Source organism: Hyposmocoma kahamanoa, unplaced genomic scaffold (genome assembly GCF_003589595.1).
Source record: "Hyposmocoma kahamanoa isolate Upper Pololo Valley unplaced genomic scaffold, ASM358959v1 62, whole genome shotgun sequence".
Lineage (NCBI taxonomy): Eukaryota > Metazoa > Arthropoda > Insecta > Lepidoptera > Cosmopterigidae > Hyposmocoma > Hyposmocoma kahamanoa.
In genome coordinates, this window is record NW_020653850.1 from 4,569,486 (window position 1) to 4,593,140 (window position 23,655).

Consider the following 23,655-nt stretch of genomic DNA (forward strand, 5'->3'; position numbering starts at 1 on the left):
AAATAGAACATCTGTATTATACGATATACATTTGTCAAATGGTTTTAATTTTGTCTGTAAAAAATAATGAAATAAAGCCAGTGTCCCTGACTCTCGACCCAAGCAAAATGAATCGTATTACGTAGTACGGGAAAAAGTTTAATTCGACCTGGAGTAGTATGGACTCTTAACTGCTTACGTGGCCGATCAGTTACCATGCTGGACTGCCTCGCTGAGGCCCCTCGTGAGTTTGGGTGTAATTTGTAGTTGTATACCTATGCATGTTTCCAGGGCACCCGTGATACAGGAGTTTTTTTTATAAAATCAAGTTACGGGACGAGCAAGTCGTGCGCATGATGGTAAGCTACACGCCTGTAAATAACAGTTGCAGTGCCACTCAGAGCTTTAAATTGCAAAGATCTGAGGGGCAATGCCACTGCGCCCGTCACCCTGTGACATAGTTAACAAGTACCATGTGCCTGTAATTTCATCAGCATCCTTACCCTTCAAAACCGAAACACAGTAATGCTGACATTACTGCTTGGCGGCACAAATAGGTAAGGTGGCAGTACTACCCTGGACGAACTCTTTCACAAGAATTTCTACTGCTACTAAATCTAGTGCTATGAGAGTGACTGTTAAAAAAAAGACAACTTTCTAAAGTATTTAACTACTTGTATTTACAAAGGTATAACATAATTTAAAAATATTCTAATTAATAATACTCCTTCTTGCCTGTGAAATAGAGGCAAGACGTTAATTAACTACAAACACAAATTGGGTTTCAGTTCCATGAGGAAAGTTCTTTGGTATCACAGGTAGGGTCACGCAAGGAAATTACAGTTATCCTATTTTTAGCAACCTCTGTATTCGTATGTTCATGATTAACCAAAAATATCTTCTTGACATTATATTTTAGCAGTACTAGAGCTCCTTGTGAAAGAGTTCGCCCAAGGAAGTACTGCCACTTCACCTATGTCTGCAGCGAAGCAGTAACGTGAGCATTACTACGTTTCGGTTTTGGAAGGTGGGACTTGTCAACTTATGTCTCAGGGTGACGACCGCAGTGGCAGGACCCCTCAGATTTTTATGACCACTGAGTGATATTGCAAATTGTCATTGACAGGCGTGTTGCTTGCCACCAGGCGCACGACTTGTTTGTACCGTCATTCACTAGGAATTATAGGACGCAGTGGCAATGCATGCCACTGCGCTTGACACAAATGAAACTACTGCAAAGTGCGCAAAAATGAATTCAACTCCTAGTTTGCCACTCTTGAAGGTGAAATATTTTCTTCAAATGTAAATAGGACTACTACTGAGGTACCCTCTATTCAACAAAAAATATCGCGTAACATACAAAAATGGCTGTATTTTTTTGTGTGTACGCGATAACTTTGACATTCTCTGAAACGATTTCGCTGATTGTTTTTCATTAGGCGTTTCTTTGTAGCATAACACATACATACACTTCGCGCTCTCTTCCCATAATAAAACAGAACATGTGTGTTATTATTGTATCTTTCTTGGTAATAATAATTTCTTTGATATGAAATTTTCTTTGCAATTCGCTGAAGATCAAATCTTGAAAGGCGTTCAAAAATTTTTGGTTATAAAAATGTGAATATTGACAATTTGTACTTGCAAAAAAAATAGGCGCCCACTTTCCACACACGCACGTACTTTTTCAAGTAATAAGGTTTTGAGTATAAGGGTAAATAAAAACTAAGCAGTTGACTAACTATGCAGAAGTCTTTAAATTAGCGTGATAATAAAAAATAAATCAGTTAGGTGATGTCGATTTGTGGAAAGTGGAATTTCGAGTATTCCGTTTCTCATCTGCAACAATCGGAACATCAAAAGTTATTAATTATGATACGAACTATTGCCACAGCCTCCGTATTCACCAGATTTGGCCCATTTGACTTTTTAACTGAATTTTTTAGCGATTTGCATCAAATGAGGAAGTAATAGAAACAGGCTTGTTTTTCAGTATAACAAAAAATATTTTTTGATGGGTTGAAGAAATTGTGAAATCGCTTGGTCAAAGTGTACAGAGTTAAAAGGAGATTACGTATAACAATAAACTATAATATTAAAAAAAATGTGTTTTGTCTCAAAGTCACGGGTTTATCAAACCATCCTTATGAGTATGATAACTTCTTTGAACACTAATTTAAAATATATCCAACAGCGGGAGAAGTGGCTATGCCCTCTAATTCAAATATCTTTATTTCGGAATATGAAAGATTTTAAAAATGGCGACAAATAACATTTTTTTCTAAAACTAATATGCAGCCGGGAACAGTGCTTATGAAAAGAACCCTGGAATGCAATTATACTCAGGAAGCTGTTGTCGCTGCCACGAATTACATGCACCAGGGAAGCCGCTCTTTTTCGCATAATAGCTGCAAAGCGATCTTCTTTAGCTAAGGCGAATATCCCCGATGCACTTGTACAAAACTCGCATGGCGCTAAGAGATATTTAGATGTAGTTGACCCAAAGGCTGCAAGTATAAAAAGGTTGGCAATATGCCTTGAATAGGACAATCTTTACATCGTCACTACATCTCGCGAACTTACAGGCCAACGTGTTACCTCTTACTGCTAGCGCCATATGCTGCCTTTCTAACTCCAAATAGTCTTTTAAAAATTTGGAGTCCCAGTGACCTAGGTATTTAAATTCAGTGACTCGTTTGAATGGTGTGTCATATAGTCTAACATCTGGGACATCATTCCAGGTTTTGCTAGTTTTAGTTTAGGTTATTTCTCTCAAAATTACAAATTTCATACTAATAGAATCACATGTCATTTTATACTACTCTTCGAAAAGTTAACGTCAGCTTACAGAATGATGAAGAAATATTTTTTATATAATAGTAAGTCGTAATAAGTAGACAATACTGTACATAATACAAATCAACATAATTAATGGAACTAATAAATAATTGAGTTCTTAGGTTTTCGCGATTGTTACACATAGGAAATGAAATTATTTTTCCGGATTTAATACGCGTTTATTTGTTTTTCCAAACAAACCAACGTTTCGGGCCCTTTACAGATCACGGTTGACTGAGGTGGTCATCATCAATTGAGTCACCAATTGATAATAACGTTGGTTTGTTTGAAAAAACAAATAAGCGCGATTTAAATCCGGAAAAATAGTTTCATTTCCTAAATTAATAAACTAACAATGTTAAGTGTACACAGGAAATGTCAACATGGATTCTTAATAACTAATTAATAAATATTTATGTGTAATAATACGGTGAACGTCACATTCATTAATAACTATAATAATTTAATTATTTGTTAAATACTTAGTGTACTCTGTTAGTGAGTAAAGGGACCTTTCCAATAAAGTTTCTTCAGCTTGCACCTGATCGTTTCCTCACAACATTCATTTTTTAGTTCGGCAGCTAAGTGCACGTAGTGGGTCGGTCCTATCCCTAACCCGCGGGTTTTTCTGGAGTAGTGCAGTGCCCGCTTTAAAAACTTATGATATTTAGATTTACAAAAACTTATTAATCCACGAAGAGCGCTAATTGAAGGACTCGGCGACACCGTGTCACCCGCATAATAAGTAATATAAGAAATAATAAGAAATTACATTTAATTATTGAAATCATATTGAGGCACTTATCGATAACATCTAATTAAGGTAATATTACTCAGCGTGTCTCTAACACCGCTCTTAGACATGACTGCAATCTCCAGGCCTAAATTCAAGTTCAAGTTATCAGGGATCAAGATGATACTTGACGTTTTATCTTGCTTAACACTCAAGGCGCTTTCAAATTGCAAGCTTGAGGAAGCGTGGTGCCGCTATAAATTTTCATATAATTTCTAGTCGCAGCGCTACAGTGGTATTATAATTAATACGTTCTGATATATGTTAAATTTTTCCATCCTCCGATTTAACAATATAAAAGAATTAAAGTGACTTCTGCGTCTGAATTATTTGCATAAGGGCTGTAGGGTTTAATCAATGCGATGATGTCAAGTGTAATTTACTTACGTATGAAATAAAGATTTCTTTATTTATTTTTTATACAGAGCTATTTATTATTAAAAACCTCGCAGAACAATATTACGAGGGTCAAACTGAAAGTTCTTAGAAAATTAAAAACTGATTACATTAGCCAGTTATTAGTTTTATTATATCTTTTCAAAATATTGTCCATTCACGTCAATACACCGCTGAATGCGATGGAACCACTGGGAAAAGCACTTTGCCCACTCGTCCTTAGGGGTCTCTTCAATGGCATCGCGATACGCAGCCACCGCTTCTTCAGCATTCATAAACCGCTTTCCTTTAAGTTTTTCTTTAATTTTTGAAAATAAATAAAAATCACAAGGCGCGAGGTCGGGGCTATACGGCGGGTGACCCAATAATTCAACGTTTGATGTCGCCAAATAGTCGATCGTTCGCTTGGCGGTGTGCGACGAGGCGTTGTCGTGGTGAAAGAGGATCCTACTGCGAGGTCGTTTCTCTCGAACTTTTTCCAAGACAAGTGGCAAACAATTGGTAGTGTACCATTCTGCAGAAACTGTTTTTTGATCCTCTAACACAATTGTTGCGAAATGACCTATCCTTCCAAAGAACGAGGCCACCATTTTTTTTCCCGCACTTCGATCTCTCTTCACTTTAGTTGGCAACTCCTCGAAAGGAAACACCCACTGAGCAGATTGTCTTTTGGTTTCAGGATCATAACAGTAAATCCAGCTTTCGTCACCTGTTAGTATGTCGAACACAGCATTTGAGTCACCTCCGTTAAATCTTTCAATCATTTTACGGCACCAATCCACACGATGGAGTTTTTGAGCCTCAGTCAAATTATGAGGTATCCACCGGGCGCAAAGCTTCCTGACCGCTAAATGTTCGTGGAGGATTTTGTGCACTTGACTCATACCGATGCCTAAGCTTGTCCGAATCTGCTGATAGGTCACTCTTTTGTCAGTCTCTATCATACGCCGCACAACACAGATGTTATCTTCAGTCGTCGCCGTAGAAGGCCGTCCCTCACGTAAATCATCAGTGAGATTAGTGCGACCACGTTTAAACTCATTAAACCAGTTGTAAACAGTCGCACGAGATGGGGCTTCATCGTGAAAGGCCAATAGTAGTCTATCATAACTTTCTTGTTGACTTAAATGACATCGAAAGTCATAAAAAATCATTGCACGAAAATTTTCTCGTGTTAAATTCATGTTGACGTGACACAGACAATTTTCAATTTGCTGGCGGCAAATTGAAAATTTTCAATTTGCCGCCAAATCGTAAAACAAATGACAAATGAATGAAATATATACTCAGTAATATTGGCAAAGAGTTCTATTTTCAAATTTAAGAATTATTTTTTTATTATATTGTTTATAAGTGGCCAGTTCTAAGAACTTTCAGTTTGACCATTAACATCATAGTTAACAACTTTTATTCCATGACTTTTTAAAAACAATAAATTAAAAAAAAACGTAAACTATTACATTTTTGTTGTACTATCTGTCACTTTTAAGACCTGTTATTTGGTAGAATAAGTTCAAACGTGCAAGTGTCCTCCGCGATGACTCCCACTGGTGTCCGTCAGGATGGCTGGACCAAACAAGATAAACACATCAAACTGTGTAATGTGTTCATTATTTACTATCTGTTTTCTGCTATAGCGGAAATATTAAAGAAATAAAGTGGTCAGCCATTCTGACGTCAGGTTGGCTGATCACTCCACGTTTTTCATGGTTCTAGCAGTATATAATGTACTTTTTTTATATAACTATTTACTACCTAATTTCTACCTAAACATACTTTTTGTCACTATTTTAGGAAGCTTCTATAAAAAATAATAAAACGCCTTTGCAAAAGTTATCTTCTAAAAAGACAATTCGATTACACTGAGAAGATAAACTGTATTTTTAACCGACTTCAAAGAAAGGAGGAGGTTCTCATTTCGACTGTATGTTCTCTTTTTTTTGTATGTATGTTACGCTAAACTCCGGTATTTGTGATCCGATTTTCATGATTCTTTTTTGTTTGAAAGTGTACCTCCATAGTACAGTTTTAGAAGTTGACTAATAAACTGAATGTTAAGCCGAGTTTGCCTACAACTGTGTCAGGCTGCAACACTGAGGGAGACACAACTAACATGTTTATGGGCAAATTTCAAGTTTCTTCCCGCTAGCTATGCCACACAGGCCGCTTGATGCTGGGACCGTGAATGGACGGGAGGTTTTGCATTTTTCGGCTAAGCGGTGGATGAGGTAATAAGGAAAATGACGAGACGAAAATCTCCAGGTCACGGCGCTCTCAGCATAGAGCACTTGAAATGTGCGGGAGTGCATCTTCCCAGAGTGTTGGCTATGTTCTTCTCTCTGTGTATTAGGCATTCCCATTTGCCGCCTGAAATGCTTAAAACTATAGTGGTGCCAGTAGTTAAAAATAAAACGGGGGATATTGCCAGTCATGAAAATTACCGATATCGCTGGCCACAGTTGTTGCTTAGATGTTGGATAGTCTGCTAGACAAAGAGCTGGACAAATATTTGGACCTGCACGACGCTCAGGTCGGCTTTAGACCAGGCCTTTCCACAGAAAGCGCCATATTATGTCTTAAGCAGACTGTCCGATACTACACGGAGAGACGCACGCCCCGGTGTACGCCTGTTTTCGTGATCGCTCTAAAGCTTTTGACTTAGTGGTTTATAACATTCTCTGGGACAAGCTCGAGAAGGCAGGCGTACACACGGACCTGATAAGTGTGCTAAAGTGCTGGTACACGAACCAGCAAAATAATGTAAGATGGGGAAGGACTTTTTCGGATGCGTACAGGTTGGAGTGTGGGGTGAGACAGGGGGGTTTTGACCTCGCCGAAGCTCTTCAACCTGTACGTAAACGAGCTGATCGTTGGACTCAGCAGTAAGCCTGTCGGCATCAGCGTCGGCATAAGTGTATCGACGGCATCAGCGTAAATAACATCAGTTATGCCGAGGATATGGTGCTGCTGGATCCAACGGCGGGCTCAGTTGCGGAGCTCCTTCGGTTTTGTGAGCAGTATACAAGTACTCACGGCCTTGTATACAATTGTGTCAAAAGTGAGTTTATGGTCTTTGGGATCCCCGGTAGAGTGATGTGAACCTAAAATTAATCTAAATGAGGAGGCGCTAAAGAGGGTAAGCAGATTTAAATATCTAGGACATTACTTGGCGGAGGATCTTAGAGACCAAACTGACATTGATCGTGAACGTAGGACGTTGGCTGCCAGATGTAATATGTTGGCACATAGAGTCGCCCGCTGTAGTGAGGAAGCCAAAATAACTTTATTCAAGGCATATTGTCCATCCTTCTACACAGGTGGTCTATGGGTTATCTATACGCAGAAGGTACTCAGCGCCCTGCGCGTTCAATATAACAACGGTTTCAGGATGCTGTTGGGATTACCGCGACATTGTAGCGCATTGTCGATGTTTGCTCAAGCGGGAGTAGACGACTTTTTTGCTGTGATACGAAAAAACACGGCGTCACTGCTCTCTAAACTGCGTTCTAGTCCTAACAGCATCCTGAAAACGTTTGCGGCTGTACTCGATGCGCCGATGCTTTATCATTTCGTCCAGGTTCTGGTGAGGTGATGGGGTAATCGGCGATGCCTCGAGCGTAATAATGTGTGTTTTTGTGCTTACTAACAATAGTCATAAGTTTTAAAATGTTTGTATTTTACTAACAAGTGGGCCTTGGGTGCCAAATAAATGATTTATTTATTATTATTATTATAGTGGTGCCATTTCATTTTGAAGAAAATCGTCCACCTCTAAGGGTGGCTGATCACGCATGAATATTCATTTGTATAAATAGCGCCTAAATTTTGCTTAAGGAGCTATTATTTTAATGGTTAGTTTTGCTATTCTCAAATTCAAGGCGTTTTTCTCTCTCAATATACTTTGAGTAGTGACAATCGATTCTTATTATCTCCTGCGTTAAGTCCCGTATAGTGGCGAACTAGGGGATATTTCAATAAAATTTAGCAAATAGACGCAATTCCACGTACTTTTGAGGTAGGTTTTTTTAGTACTCTGTTTATCAGAAAATAACTTATGCAAAGGCGATTTATTATTTTTTTAATAACTTTTTATAGAAGCTTCCGAAAATAGCGAAAAAAAGTATGTTTAGGTAGAAATTAGGTAGTAAATAGTTATATAAAAAAAGTACATTATACACTGCTAGAACCATGAAAAACGTGAAGTGATCAGCCAACCTGACGTCAGAATGGCTGGCCACTTTATTTCTTTAATATTTCCGCTATAGTAGAAAACAGGTAGTCAATAATGAGCACAGTTTGATTTATATATCTTGTTTGGTACAGCCGTCCGGACGGACAGCTCCCGCCGCCCGCCGTCCTGCACAGAGTTAAGTTAGTTTAAATCTATTTATATTTGAATGTAAATCCGATGAATAACTAAAAGTCATGGAACAAAATGTTGTTGTTGCGAGGTTGTTAATATTTTAAAAATAACCCTAGTACTAGGGAAACCCTATGTCGCGGGTGATAGATATAGATATAGATAACCACAAATTACACCCGAACTCACGAGAGAAATAAATGTAGGCCATATAAATATTTCTCCTTGCTCGGAAATCGAACCGTCTCTGCGTGGCAGTTCAGCATGGTAAACGTTCGGCCACGGAAGCAGTTCGAGTATTTGAATTTGATTTCCAAAGAAGAAGAAATATCAGCAAACATTTTAACGTACCTCAACCTTGCCATTTCCTCGAGCATCTAATTAGAAGAACCCTTAAAACATCAGATAATTTTTAAGCTTACATAATACTTTTGGTGATATCAAGTAACGAAATGAATAAGTCGTGCTTGTAAGCTAGTTCACCCCACCAACAACAGTTGCAGTACCACTCAATTGAGGCTTAAATTTACAAGTCCCATGTTCGTGTAATTTCACCAGCACCCTTATTGTTCTTTAAAACTGGAACACAGTAATGCTCACATTACCGCTTGATGGCAGGAATAGCTACCTACACTATAATAAGCCTGCTCACTACGAGGAAAAGGAACCTAAGCACGCGTTCAGAGAGGTGAAAATAACGTTACCCGCCGTGTGCAGTCGTGCGGAACCGATTGCTGAGGTTGTACAAGGTTGTAATGTAAATAAAATACTTGTGCGAGCGCTTGCAGTGTCGGCTATATACTCAGCAGTAGGCACTTATCGCGTAAGGGATTGTATTGTATTTATTTTATTGAATATAAAAATAGCAGATGATATAAAATAAATAATGCTAACTCGGTCTGTAGCTCAGTGGGTGAAAATGGTGGTCCCGGTGGCAACAGACGCGTAGTTCGAGTCCAATCAGAGTGAAGGAACTTTTCTTCACGTAGTTCCATCTTTGTGTCAAATAATAATTGATTGATAAGGGATTTTTTTTGTCTAAATCACGTATAATTTTGTTATTTTAAACTAACCAACGCTTCGGGCTCTTTAGATAAAAGAAATAGTTTCATTTCCTATTTGCAACAATCGTGAAAACCTAAGAACTCGATATACTTAAGGATTTGTTTACGTTTTTGCGTAATAAAAGTTGCGTGTGTCAAGTTTTGTAAGTAGTCGCTTGTATGTGTATATTATATGAACTGAATTGGTTGACTATACCTGTTATAACTACCTATATTGAAAACAAATGATATTTCTAAGAAATATGTAACTTGTAACAAACAATGTTGGTTATTACGGTTGACTTTAGGTTTTCGAACGGTATTATTTCGTCAGCCAATATTTGCTTTGGTATATTATGTAAGCAATTTGGGATCATGTAACGGGTCTAACATTACACGTACGTATTGAACATGGTGTTTAGTAAATTGACATTAAATTGTGTTTAAGAGTAGATAATATCTCAGCTCTAATTCAATTTTATCCCGTATTATTACGATTCATTTTGCTTGAGCCGAGCAGCAGGGAAACTGGCTTTATTTCAGAATTTATTTTTTTACAAATGCAATTAAAGCCCTTTGAAAAATAGATATCGTATATTATACGTGTTCTATTTAGTTAAGTTGATATAAAAATAAATCATTGGTATACGTAAAGTACCTGAATACAGTGGATTTCTTGTAAAATTTCGATGTAAAAAAGTCGTTGAAAGACCAAGTACAAAGACACGACGCAAGCACATAGAAAAATTCGTGAGGTCCGTTGGTTCGTTCCGTGGCTTAGTTGGTATAGCGTCTGCCACGGTATGCAAGAAGACGTCGGTTCGAACCGACCGGATCGAAGTAATTTTTTCTGAGTGTTTTTTCTGAGTGTTCGATCTTTGTATTAACAATTATTTCGATGTAAGTTTGTGTTTTCTATCACGAAAACTTTTAGGAATCGTGTTTTCACACCGTACACCAATCAGTGTATATCAATTCAACATTTTCCCTGTTATGCGGAACCAACCAAAGCCGTTTGAGGTTGTACCGACTCTTAAATGGAAATTCTTTTACTCAAGATACAATTGATGGCAAAAATCACGTAACAAGGAGTTAATTCAAAGACGTCGTATTAAGACCTAATAATATTTATCAACCAACAATATTGTGCCAAATACCTGGTATTAAACTTATCATCTTAGTTGGATGTAGATCTCGCCTAAAAATTGCCACCTGGTCGTTGGTCCACCTTGTGAGTGGTTTGTCCACGCTGCGTCTTCCGGTACGTGGTTCTCACTCGAGAACTCTGTTGCCCCATCGGCTACATATTCTGCCAGCAATGAATATGAGTATTAGAGCAACGAAATTCACTCTGGAGCAATACTCAGAATACCCAGACTAGAACCAAGTTGATTCTACAGGTGAACCGAACCCGGGATCTCATCCAACGCCCATTGTGCAAACCATTGAGCCACCAAGGTCATTTCTTGCTGAAGTACGACATAAAATCGGACCAATTCAAGAACTTCCGAGAACTGTTTTTCTACCCTAGAAATATCAAGAAGTAGTTAATGATAATGAACGTAGGAATACATTAATAAAACGAGCAAACCTCAATGTGAGATACAAATACCGCCAGATGTAACGGTACCAGGATTATATAACGCTTACAAGATGCGATTAATTCGCTCGGTCCCTGGAGAAATGTTCGATTATTGCTGAACAAAGGTTGAATCACGTAATCGACTGTAGGTCGTGACCTGTTAGCTTCTTTGTTAGCCTATTATTAACCTGGCATATCGAATTATGAATTAATATAACTATACAACTCTTATAACCTTCTAAATGGAACTAGCAGTTTCAAAAATAGTGCTGGAGCGTTGCCACACAGGCGTTACCGTCGCCGCAACTTTACGATTTCAGCATACTAAGCTGCTAGCGGTGACGCATCGTTTCAACGCACCGTGTGTCATGTCATTCCGTTGCAAAGCCAACGTATCGTGTGGCATCACTCAAACACAAATTTAACATTTAATCAGAGACTATCGGATCTTTAAAGGGCAGGCTCTTTATTCCATTTATGGCCGCTGTACTTTCGGAAAACGTTAGTTTGTGTGAAAAAAAGATAATTATCTGGATTTTAGGCCCACAAAAGACAATAACGTTTCAAATATATTTAAAATACTTACCAGCTAGCTGAAATACCGTCTTGTATTCAACCGTAACACTTACCGCAGTAACCCGTCCTCATTCTGCGTTCCTTAGGGAGCATTACTTGGCCCTATTTTATTCGTTTTGTACAACGATATCGCGTAGGCCGCTGCTATCTGCAATGCTGACGAGCGGTATCATTTATGGTCCAATATGGGATTGTGCTTAGTTCGATAAGAAGTGGCTGGCGTCTACATATGCTACCCTACTATAATTCCCTTACACGCGGTCCAGAGCCGTTTAAATCCAATGGCTTTTTACGATCATCGTAAGGTGGTAGGTCCAATATTAATTTTTTACGTATTTCAGACCCTTATTTTTATATTAATGGCCTATTGCCGTTGCCTTAGAGTGAATACCTCGATTTGAATGTACTTATTGAGCAATAAAATATGTGCTGTAAAACATAATAAGCACATGTTGTTTGTAGTTAGCATTTCAATTCATTAAATTATAAGTATCTCTATAAGACGATATACATATGATGTCTACATAATATATAATGTGTTTACATACAATACAGTTTATGTAAATGTGTTGATCGACATACACGTATTTACGTTATCGTCATTCATATTTATATTATCTGCATTTGAGTTTTGATAAATTCATTATGCATTAAATTAGTCCCACTTTTTTGTCACCATGGTTAAGATTGTCTGGACGAAATCTCTTCTAGAGATAAGATTTTTATATTGTCCTTTGTATAATGTGTTTTTAATTTTCTTTGTGCAATAAAGAGTTTATATTATATTAAACAAGTTTTACTTTAACAAAAATTACTTAAAATAACAATAAAAGTTGTCGGGGTTTTCACTCTAAAAGCGATGCCTTAAAATGCGTTGCGACGCCTGAGTTGTACTACATATAAATCAAAACTTCATGCCAATAGTGAAATAATACGCGTACATATTGGACAAGTTGTGATACCGCATTGGTCGTGTGGCACTTAGGTATGCACGATTTTTTACTTTGAGTCGATTTTTCGGATCGTAATAGATCATATGCCTCTGAATCGAACCACAGATCTGATCGTATGGTCTTGAATCGATCTCATAAAAATAATTTCCCAATTAATTTTGATTAATAATTTTGACTGCCTTTTTGACTTCCGTCGGTTGCGACTTTCGTTTAGAGTGATATTAGTCAGTAAGAAAAGACGCTCAGATGGCACAGAAGTAGCGTTAAAGCCAAATATTTTAAACTTATTGTACTTATTTGTAGCCAAACTACTTTTCTTTCAGACCGATACAAAATAGAATTAACCTTAAAATTCAATAGGGACACAGAAAGATACTGTTTTGTTTAAATCATGAAAACCATCAGATAGTGTTGAATCGATTTACTTAATAATCGCATTGAAATAAATCGATACAAAAAATCACTGGATCGTATACACTTGAACCAATCTTCATAAAAATTGAGTCTTAATGGCGTCTCTAGTCGCACTCTGTGCGTTGAATTCACAGCGTTGGAACGACGCAGTACACCGGTAGCGCCCGTGTGGCTTCGTTCTTATTCGACTTTAGGCGGACGCCTAAGATTTTAAATGTGATAAGTGAAAATACGGAATACCCATAACCTTCATTTATTCAAGAGAGATATAAACAACAGTTCGTAACATCTTAATTTCAAATGTATTGAAAATGAAGTAAATATTGAGATATAAATTATTTAACAAATAGATTATAAAAAACTAGGAGAAGACTATATTGGAAACTATAAAAGGAAATACAAAAGAAATTGTATTATTCTATTGATAATATAATATACGATTGAACACAAACCTCGTTTAATAAAATCAATCATCAATAATTATGAGTAAGAAATAACGAGATACATCTATGTATATTTTTATTTACAATTAGGCCTACTACACTGTAAGAAATGCTATCTCAAGTAGTTGAAGTCTATACTTTATTACATATTTATTATTGTTGTTTTATAAATAAAATCCTAGGGCGATTTGTTTATATAAATTACGTCTATTCGTAATACTCGAAAAAAAAACTAACTACTTACACAATTATTTACAAGTGATTATTTTTTTTTTGTGAAAAGAATTTAATATAATTTTATAACTAATGCTACAAAATAAGACATGTGAAGGTTGTTTAAGTTCTTATAATCATTAAGTTTACTTTACATTATGTACTATATGCTAAGAATATAGAACATTTTTATACATGTATTCAGGTTTATATATAAAATATAATTAAATTGAATAACCTTGGTTGATCAATTCCACACTAAAAAGTAATAACGCAATGATTTTCATTCAACAGTAAAACCACATTTGTAGAACATTTCTACTATAGGAGAATAAAACAAGTAGAGTAACTCTGTACAAAATAACAGCGCAACTTGTGTGGACGCACACATTCGCAAATTATGAAAAGCGCGTTGGGACGACTAGTGTTATGGCAACGTTATTGGATCGCTAAATATGCAAACGTGTGCATCCGTACACGGCGCTGCGGGTGCGCACAAATACAAGCCGTGCTGCGACGTTTGTATGGAGTTACCATGCTTGTTCTTATTCTACTGTTTCTACGAGTATATTATATTAGTAGTCTTCGAGAGTGTAAATTACCCAGTTGGTTTTTTCTGTGGCAATCAAATAGTCGAACAATAGGTAGTTTCAAACTTTTGATTTTTTTTATTGCTTATTGTCGTCTCTGATTATAGCTGTCAATCGATTTGATATATCATAAAAATAAGGGAAGATTGAAAAAATAAATGCTCTATATTAAAGTCAAGTCGTTGAGAAGACAAAGATTCGTAGATATAGACTATCAGAAATCCTCTCAAGGGTCCCAAGTCTGCTGATTTTAAATAATCTCAGTTGTGTGTAGATAGAGTGTCAATGGCAGGACTTTGTACGTTTGGTATTCTGCTAAAAGTTAAAACTGACTTATCAGTGGCTAGCCATCGCGCTACTACGCAACTGCCATTGCAAGTTTTCCGCGTTCTGCGTCTTCAATGGCGAGACGATGGCACGTCGATCTCGTAACGTATTAATATTACATATGTTTAAATTGAAGACTGCTGCTTAAAATGAACAGTGCGGTGTCTCTTGACAATAAGCTTCTCGTATATAACTGCCTTACGAATGTCCTTAAACCAGTATGGACTTACGGCATTCAGCTTTAGAGTGCTGCATGCAATTCAAATATGACATTAATACAAAGAGCTGAAAATTCCATCCTCAAGCAGATTTCTAATGCGTCCTGGTTCATTCAAAACTCGGAAGTCCATCACTATCTAAAAGTCAACACAGTAAAGGAAGAAATTGGATCGTACGCTATTATGTACCAAAAGCGACTGCATGTCCACCCTAACCTGCTGCCAGGGCAACTGACTCAATGAGACGTCTTAAGAGGCGCAGAATCTTAGAATTGGATCAACTAGTTTAAAAATCCAGGTGTAATTGAACGGGATCCTGCCGGGGAGTTAACTCTACAGGCCATTCGACTGATCGTATGGTTACACGATGGAGATAAAAAAAAATTAAGACTAAATTGCTGATTGAACGAGATAGTTAAGAAAGCAGAGTAATTTCCAGGATAGTTTTATTAAGGTAACATCCGTCGTTAGTGATTGAATGAATTAATGACATTCCACTGGCACTCTATTAAGACTCAACTGTATCATAATTGCAATATAATCTCAATGGAGTCTCAAAAAAAATTAGCAGAATTAGACCCCAGACGTCACACGACGTCACACTTTAGTAAGTAGTTTGTTACAAGCTATATATTAAAGGCCCATTTTACATAAAAGCAACGGGTTGTCTCCCTACAGATTTTGACCATTAATATTAATATTTCTGGTGTAATTAAATATTGAAAAAAGAACTTTGACGTGTACAATGTGAGTTAATTGATTTAATACTATGTTATTATAAAGTTCATGTCTTCTGATAATTTTCTGAAAAATTAACATGACTTAAGAACATAATGACTAAATCTTTCAAAAGTATATAAACAAAATGCAACATGTCATCATTCTCCATTCACAAATTCATTCTACTTCACTTTCTTCAAGAACGAAACTCACTTTGAAATAAAATTCAGTTACGTATCGTTAAGTGTGACATAAGGAGTAGATAGGCCTGTAACTTGGCTCGAACACTGCTTTTGTGCCTGCCCGGCTTTTGGCACCAACACAAGCTGTTCAAGATCGCCCTGTTAGCAAAATAATTCAGTTAGAATACAATACAGATGTTACAGATAGAATGAGGGAGATAAAGATAGAATATATGTATATAGAATATATTATTACACACAGTGAGCAGGGAAATAAAATGCAGATGGTGAACGCAGCTGCTTATACTCGTATCAGAGGAAATTATTTTATGTACGCAAGACAGCGGGTAGACATAAAATAAATGTTACCGGTTTATATTTCTTAGCAATGTAAATGTTTATTATTAACTCGACTGATTTTGATTGTCCACAATACAGAGAAAATAACAACAGAATGATTCTATTTATTTAGTATTTGGGACACATAAGTTGAGTTCAAAAAAATATTTTTCACGAGCACCCGACTGATTCCAGTCAGTCAAAACTTTGCCTAAGGTAAGTGTCGTCTTTATGCAATGATTTGGTGAGATTCTTCTATAGATTTTAAAATTTTATATCCGTGTCGGTAAGAACCGTTCATAGTCAAGAGTGTAAAACCTGTGATGTATAGTAGTATATAAAGGTACGTTGCGGTTTGCTCGCCATTACGACCATATCGGTGTGAACGGACGTTCACTCGCACACGTTAACTAATCAAAAGATTTATTGAGCTATCCCTGTATAAACCTGTGGTGCTATTGATGGTAAATTCAATAAAGGCAATGCTTATTTTATTTTTGAACTCGTGTATCTTCACAAAAGTTTATTACATAGAATCTGAGAAAATCACTAAGTCACCTATATTTTGAAATAGTGTTACCGTATCAAGTAATAGATTAAAATAAATTAAAGTTCTACTCGGTGGAGGCACTGAGGTATACCCAGATAAGTATTCAGTATCGTCATTTAACATTTGATTAATTAGTTTCAAATTATGTCAAGTATTACAAGCAGTACTCATCTTAATGATTTACTTACCGAGAAAAGGTATCCTATAATAAGGTCTGCATCCCTTGGAGTATCCAGAGCATCCTTTTCGAGGACATCTGTTCGGAGCCAACGGCAATCAACGTACGCCCGTACTGTGTTGTCATCGTGGACACTACAACAAGGAAAACTGTGGTTAGAAATTCATACACTAAGGATACCTTCAAATTAGATACTTGCAGAAGTACACCTATGGCGCGGTAGCTATGCCACTAGTAATTTTCGTATTATTATCTAGTTTGACCCAGAGGGCATTAGAAAGGAAACTGGTGGGAATTACACTCAAAGACTGCGAAACAAATATGTGACACAGAAAGGAAAGTAGACTAGCAGATGTCACCAAACGCACAATGAACCTTAAATGTCGGTGGGCGGGACACTATGGCGTTTCTCGAATTGCGACCTAGGAGAGCGTTGGAAGTACCGTAAAAAGAAAGTAGCAGGGTTAAATTGAATGCAGGTGCCACAGAAACTTGGATCGGTTCTGTGCTCCCCACGGGATATACGAATACTAATCAAAAATTCGTAATTAAACAAATATATACAAACAAAGAGTAGTACGTAGCGGATGCTTTACAAAAATAAACTTTTTTTATTATAATATCAAGTGACGGGACGAACACGTTTCATGGTAAGTTACATGCATTATACATTTGCAGTGCCACTCAGAGATGTAAGTTGACAAGTCCCAAGTGCCTGTAATTTCACCAGCACCCTTCAGAACCGGAACATAGTAATGATGACATTACTGTTTGGCGGCAGAAATAGGTAATGTGGCAGTACTATCCTGGAAGAACTCTTTCACAAGGAGGTCTACTGCTACTATATACATTATAGATTGTACAACAAGTGCTTAAAACGTGTCATTTTACCCGAGCTGAGTATATCCACCCGAGGCGCAGGCGAGGGTGGATACATAAGTCGAGGGTAAAATGAGTTTTATGAACAAGTTATATAGTCTGCTTTTTACTTCGGTTGCGAGGAAATTAAACAGCAATATTACAAATAAACGATAACACAACTATTGCTAAGAAAAACTAAGAACTTTCCGCCAATGTACTACTTTTTTTTTGCACGTGACTCAGGTCGGACTACATAATCTCAGTTATATTTTACAAGCTTTTATTTTGTATGCATTTCTGTTTCTTATAACTTATTAGAATTACTATTGCCTACTTTTTTAATTTTGTAATATAACACGGATTAAACAAAAGTAAAACTTTATTTTATAAAGTTCTAGTGTGCGTGGCTGTTGGCGCAGGCATCATTGCCTCGGTCTTAAGCGACGATACAATTATATTCTATACACTGAAGCATAAAATCCTATTCTATGCAGCCTACACCCAGCATAAATACAAACTTAGAAGTGAAAAATATATTTAATCAAATCAATGATCCTTGAGTAAGGACGAAGTACTATAGATGCAGATATAACTATAACAAACTCTAAAAATTATTTGTTGAAAATTGTAAACCATTTGGTGGTTTGGTCGAACAAAATGATATTTAATAGGTAACGGGACAAATTTTAAAAGACGATTGTATTCGTGAATTAACAGGTAGGCAATTGTGAACGGTTTTAGCGTGAAAAGTGTGTTTTTTTTAAACTACAATTTGAAAAGCGTTTATATTAATACCTTTTTTGTTCTCATCTCCCTACTACATGTGTAGCGACTAAAGAAACACTGCATAATATTTTTGTAAATAAGGCGCCATAATACCTATTCACAAAACATCTTACTATCATAAGTTGTGCAAAATACACCCAATATCGCACTCACAGCAACAATAAGTGTTCAAAACACAAATAGCATAAGCTTATTTCCATTTTTGCTTAGCTAAGCTAAATAAATCTGATTTAAGCAAAAATTATTTACCCAGTAAATTAGATACAATTTCTGAAATTATACCCAAAAATATAAAAGCGGAAATCTGAAAATATAGCCTTGGAGATGATTAATGCGTTCGTTATTCACATGAACGAAATATATTTGGTTTTCGGGGAAGCTTTTAACTTGAATTAACAGTTAATGAAAACTGGCTGCTATAATTTTTACCCGAGAGTAAATTTTTATTTATTTCTTGTCATTAAGCTAAACGGAATTCTGCACAAAGACAACATTTTTGAAGGAATCGTCTTGAATCATTAATACATTTTCAATTCAAACATCGAATAAAATTAAAAATGGAATATTCTTAATTTAAAAAAGAAACTGCAAAGGTGGCTTCAATATAAAAAAAATGCACAATAAACTACCAGTTAGTGTATCTGACTTGGAAATGGCAGCATTCAAGCAAAATCTAAAACGTTACTATGAAAATCACGCGTTTTATATTTTTTTTTAAACTCACGATGTTAAGCACTAAGCACTCTTATCGTATTTCTTGTAATTTTAATTACCTACAGGCAATGTACTTGTTTTGAATTTGAAACAATACTTCGGTAAAAATGAATAACAAAAGTAGGTTAGAAAAGAAATGTTTCAAAAGGTAGAAAGGTTTCATAATCTGTGATAAATTAGCAAGGAACTATAAATTAATTGCTCTACTTAAAACAAACAGTTTACATAAATATTTATTATATTTTTTGTGGAAATACTTCAATAGTTTGTTATTATTGCTATAAAGTCGGACAAACACAAAAAAAATTCTTCGATCCGGCTGGACTCGAACCAGCGACTTCGTCAAGCCAGGGCTACCGCTCTCTCAAATGTGCTACGGCGCGAGTCAAAAATCACTACCAAAATCAGAAATGTAAATTACATATACCTGATAGCAATATGATGCCAACGAAAGTCGTATAACGGTACTGCAAGATAAATAGATCTTGAGGCTCCAGCGCCAGCGTGTACCAGCCTAGCTGCCCCTCTTCCAGCCAGCTCCAAGGACAAGAAGGATCCTGTGCGCCTTCTAGATCGAAGGGAGAATAATGTCCCTTGCCCATATCCACCGCTCTGAGAAAAAGAAAATCCATTTAGACTTGTTATATTATCGAGTTCTTAGGTTTTCGCGATTGTTACACATAGGAAATGAAACTATTTTTCCGGATTTGAATCGCGTATACCGTCAACCGTGACCATGAGACCTGTAAAGGGCCCGAAACTTCGGGTTGTTTGAAAAAACATGTATACGCGATTTAAATCCGGAAACATAGTTTCATTTCCTTGTTATATTATATTAGATAATTTCTTGTCCACTATGACTTGTATAAATTTTCTGTGTTGAATCTAACGACATGAGTGAGGTAAGGACAAGATAGATGCAGATCATGACCATTGTTATTATGTGTACTATTGAAAAAAAATCAGTTTTCTAATTATTTTTCTTACGACACCAAGTGACGGGACAGACAAGTCGTGAACAAATCGCTTACTACCAGGCAGTACTAAACAACATACATACCTCTTCAAAGTAGTTGCAGTACTAATGTCCCCTTGCACACTAAAGTTAAGCACTTCTTAAACTAATGCTCAAATTGATATGACCCTCTTACTTATATAGTCTTTTGCATTGCAAGCATTAGTTTAAGACGTACTTAAGTTTAGTGCCAGTGAACATAAGGGCTTTGAATTGCCAAGATTTGAGGGGCATTGCTATTGCGCCTGTCACGTTAAGACATAAGTTGGCAAGTCCCATGCGCGTGTGATTTGATAAGCACCCTTCAAAACCTGAAGGCATTGATACTCACGTTACTACTTGATGGCAGACATAGGCAAGGTGGCAGGACTTCCTTGGACGATTTCTTTAGTAAGGAGCTCTACTGCTACTATTTAATTTTAACCGCTCACGCGATACATGCAGTAGTAGACGCATACCACACCTAGAGGTGCCGGTGATGATTTTATACCGATTTATCGGATATCGAAGTTATAATAGGTAAAAGAACTAATATTAATTGCTATCTAATAATATTAATTATATCTACCTGTAAGTACCTAACAGAAAGAAATAGAATCACTCTAACTCACTTTTCAAAGGATCGAGACAAAGTTATATAATTTGTAGAAAATTATCATATGGAAAATATCTTTTTATATTTCAATTAGTTTACATGTTTCCATAATCTCAACTGATTTGGAAAACAATTATTCGTTAGAAAATGCCTGCTTTAGCTATATTTGTCTAGTAAAAGCTAGACCACGTTCTCACTTCCCGCAAAGCTTTAACGTTCCATTAGTTGCGGACAAGTTCACTACTCAAAGGGCGTCGCATTTAAAAGGCTTCTAAGATCTAACCGAGAGTTAATTTAACTTGGAAGAAATAGAAAAAGAAATCATGAACTTAGTTTGAAAATGGAATCGGACACTAAGTGCTTTATATCTTTAGAATTACCGATGTGATTTAAAAGACGAAAGAAGCAATGAGCTTATACCTCAACTGCTTGGATACCGGATGATTGAAGGAGCAAGTGCGTAAAAATGAGCTCGATGTCTTGAAAGTATAGAGTTCTCCAGAGAACAATACATACGTTGCTCTGATCCCAAAGTAAGTAACTAAAATACTTGTATTATGGGAATCAGAAACAACGATGATACTCAAACACCCAGACCAGAGACAATACAGAAAAGTTAGTTTTTCTACATCGATCCGGCCGGGAATCGAACTCGGAACCTCAGAGATGGCAACACCATGAAAACCGGTGTGCAAGCCACTCGACCACGAGGGTTGTGCCACTCGACCACAGACGTCGTTATGTCAGGAACATGTTAAATAAGTGAAACCCCAAGAATTAATTAATTCGGGTTTGTTTCAATACATATACTTACAGAGCTTGCAAGGAGAGAGGAAGAGAGAGATAGGGAAATCATGAGCGAGGGAGACGGCACTTCCAATCCCCACAGCTCCCTATAGCTTTATCCCGGGAATAGTACCGTACAGGCATAGTAAAATAATGGTTTTTTGATATAACAAAACGCTAAGAGAATATGTGAGGTCCATCGGTAGGCGGTCTATCGACCCTCGTCCATCCCAGGTAGTCGGGTCCAAAATAATGTGAAACTCTTGTCAACGAATAGTTATTGGTATCAATATTACGAATGGTTAAAATAATCGATGACAATGCGTTGATTAATAGGAATATGGTAACTCCGTACAAATTAACAGCGCGGCTTGTATGTGTGCGCGAACGCCGCGCGCCGTGTACGGACGCACACATTCGCATAAATAATTAAGAGCGTGTTGGGACGTCCCGAGATTGTGTGAATGTGTACGCTCGTATTCGGTGCGCGGCGGGCGCGCAGACGTTGCTACGTTTATTTGGAGTTTAGGGATGAACATTACTATTCGATGTTCATGAAGATCGATTCAAGTGTATACGATCTAGCGATTTTTTGTATCGATTCATTTCAACGCTATGTTTAAGTAAATCGATTCAAGACTCAATTTCGCGAATCGGATTGTTTAGATTGCATTCATAATTTAAACAAAACAGTCTCCTTCTGAACCCCTATTTTTTTTTATAGGCCTGCAAGAAAAGTAGTTTGGCAACCTCTAAATACCATAAGTCAAGAATATTTAGCGATTGTCGCTACTTCTGTGCCATCTGAACGTTTTTTCTCGCTGGCTAGTATAACTCTAAATCAAAATTGTAACCTACTGAAACTAAAAAGGTTGTCAAAATTATTTTTTCAATCGAAATTAATTTTGATACGATTTTTATAAGATCGATTCAAGGGCATACGATTCGGTGCTTGCGTCGATTCAGAGGTATAATGAATGATCCATTACGATCCAAACAATCGTGTATCCCAAATGGAGCATTTTTGCCTTATTAAACTTATTAAACTATGGTACAGTTATTTGAATGTTTATAAGTAGAAAATTTCCTCAAGGGCCGTACTCTGGGGCATCGTGCGCAGAAGTCTGGTAATATTACCTCTTTGACTAGCTAAACTTATTCTTTGGCGGAAATAACTGCCAGCCTTGTGGTCAACGGAGGCTTCTACGAGGCCATCTGACAGCTCGTTCGCTAGAATGTTCGCTTGTGGCCCCCAGGGACCTAGGGTTTCAACCGCAAAAGGCACAAAGCTGTAGCACTGACAAGGTTGGCGTAAAAAAGTTAATATAAAAATAGTATAATTAACCCAAACATTGTCTAAATACAACGACGTTAGATAAAAATAAAATATTTCTTCGATGTAAAATCTCTTTACTATAAAACCCATTAACCAATAAAAATATTTATAATGGCGCATAAAATGTTTCCTCGTATAGTTATACTTTTTAGACGCTCTGATATAAGCTGTCTGGTTATTAACACCACTGCATAGTATTTAACGCGATCATTTAATATCTTAATGATCTTAATGAGGTATACACCTAGATATATAGATGTTAGTTACTTCAGTTAAACAAGTAGATAAATGAGGCCTTCAATTATTATCTCTCTTGCACAGAAACTAAGTTACTAAGAGATATCGAAGTAGACAGAGTATCCAAAGTTCGAGAAAGTTATACGCTTGGAGGAGATAATACCTCTCGTTAAAATCTCGAAATTATTGTATTGCATGTTGTGTGTTTTTGATGTGCTACAAGCAATTAATTACTTGACTCATCACCATTAACCCATTTATACGTCCCACTGTTGAGCACGGGTCTCCCCTTACGGCGTGTTCCCATTACGTCGTAACGTTTTATTTACCGTTGGACGACTGTCGTGTCTAGCTGTTCCCACTAGATGGACAATTTACCGGTTCACGGCATTTTTATCGTTATATATAATATAATATAATTTATCGTTTACACGACAGAATAGTTTGAAGCTGCGATTATCTATCGTCGCATTTTTATCGTGACGTTTTATCTATTGTCTGACGACTGGCGTTCCAGGTCTTCCCATTGTCACGACTATCTGTCATCGTAATGTCAAAAAAGTCGTGAATGATAGTTAACTGTGTTGTTCTATATATGAACAACTTCATTTAAATGTACAAGCCACGACAC

General features: G+C 36.8%; 2 protein-coding genes across 2 annotated transcripts in view; both read right to left on the reverse strand.

Moving 5' to 3' along the window:
• Window positions 1-4,137: 4,137 nt before the first annotated feature.
• LOC113229724 (histone-lysine N-methyltransferase SETMAR-like) lies at window positions 4,138-5,160 on the reverse strand. The gene has a single exon (XM_026463406.1). The coding sequence runs from the start codon at window positions 5,158-5,160 to the stop codon at window positions 4,138-4,140; it is 1,023 nt and encodes a 340-aa protein (XP_026319191.1).
• An 8,858-nt stretch (window positions 5,161-14,018) lies between these two features.
• Window positions 14,019-23,655, reverse strand: part of LOC113229519 — a 151,710-nt gene continuing 142,073 nt past the window's right edge. The window contains exons 7-9 of the mRNA XM_026463143.1: window positions 19,483-19,667; window positions 16,705-16,828; window positions 14,019-15,786 (exon numbers count right to left, since the gene is read on the reverse strand). Of these exons, the coding sequence (XP_026318928.1) occupies window positions 15,676-15,786; window positions 16,705-16,828; window positions 19,483-19,667 (420 nt within the window). The 3' untranslated portion in view covers window positions 14,019-15,675. The remainder of the gene's footprint in view (window positions 15,787-16,704; window positions 16,829-19,482; window positions 19,668-23,655) is intronic.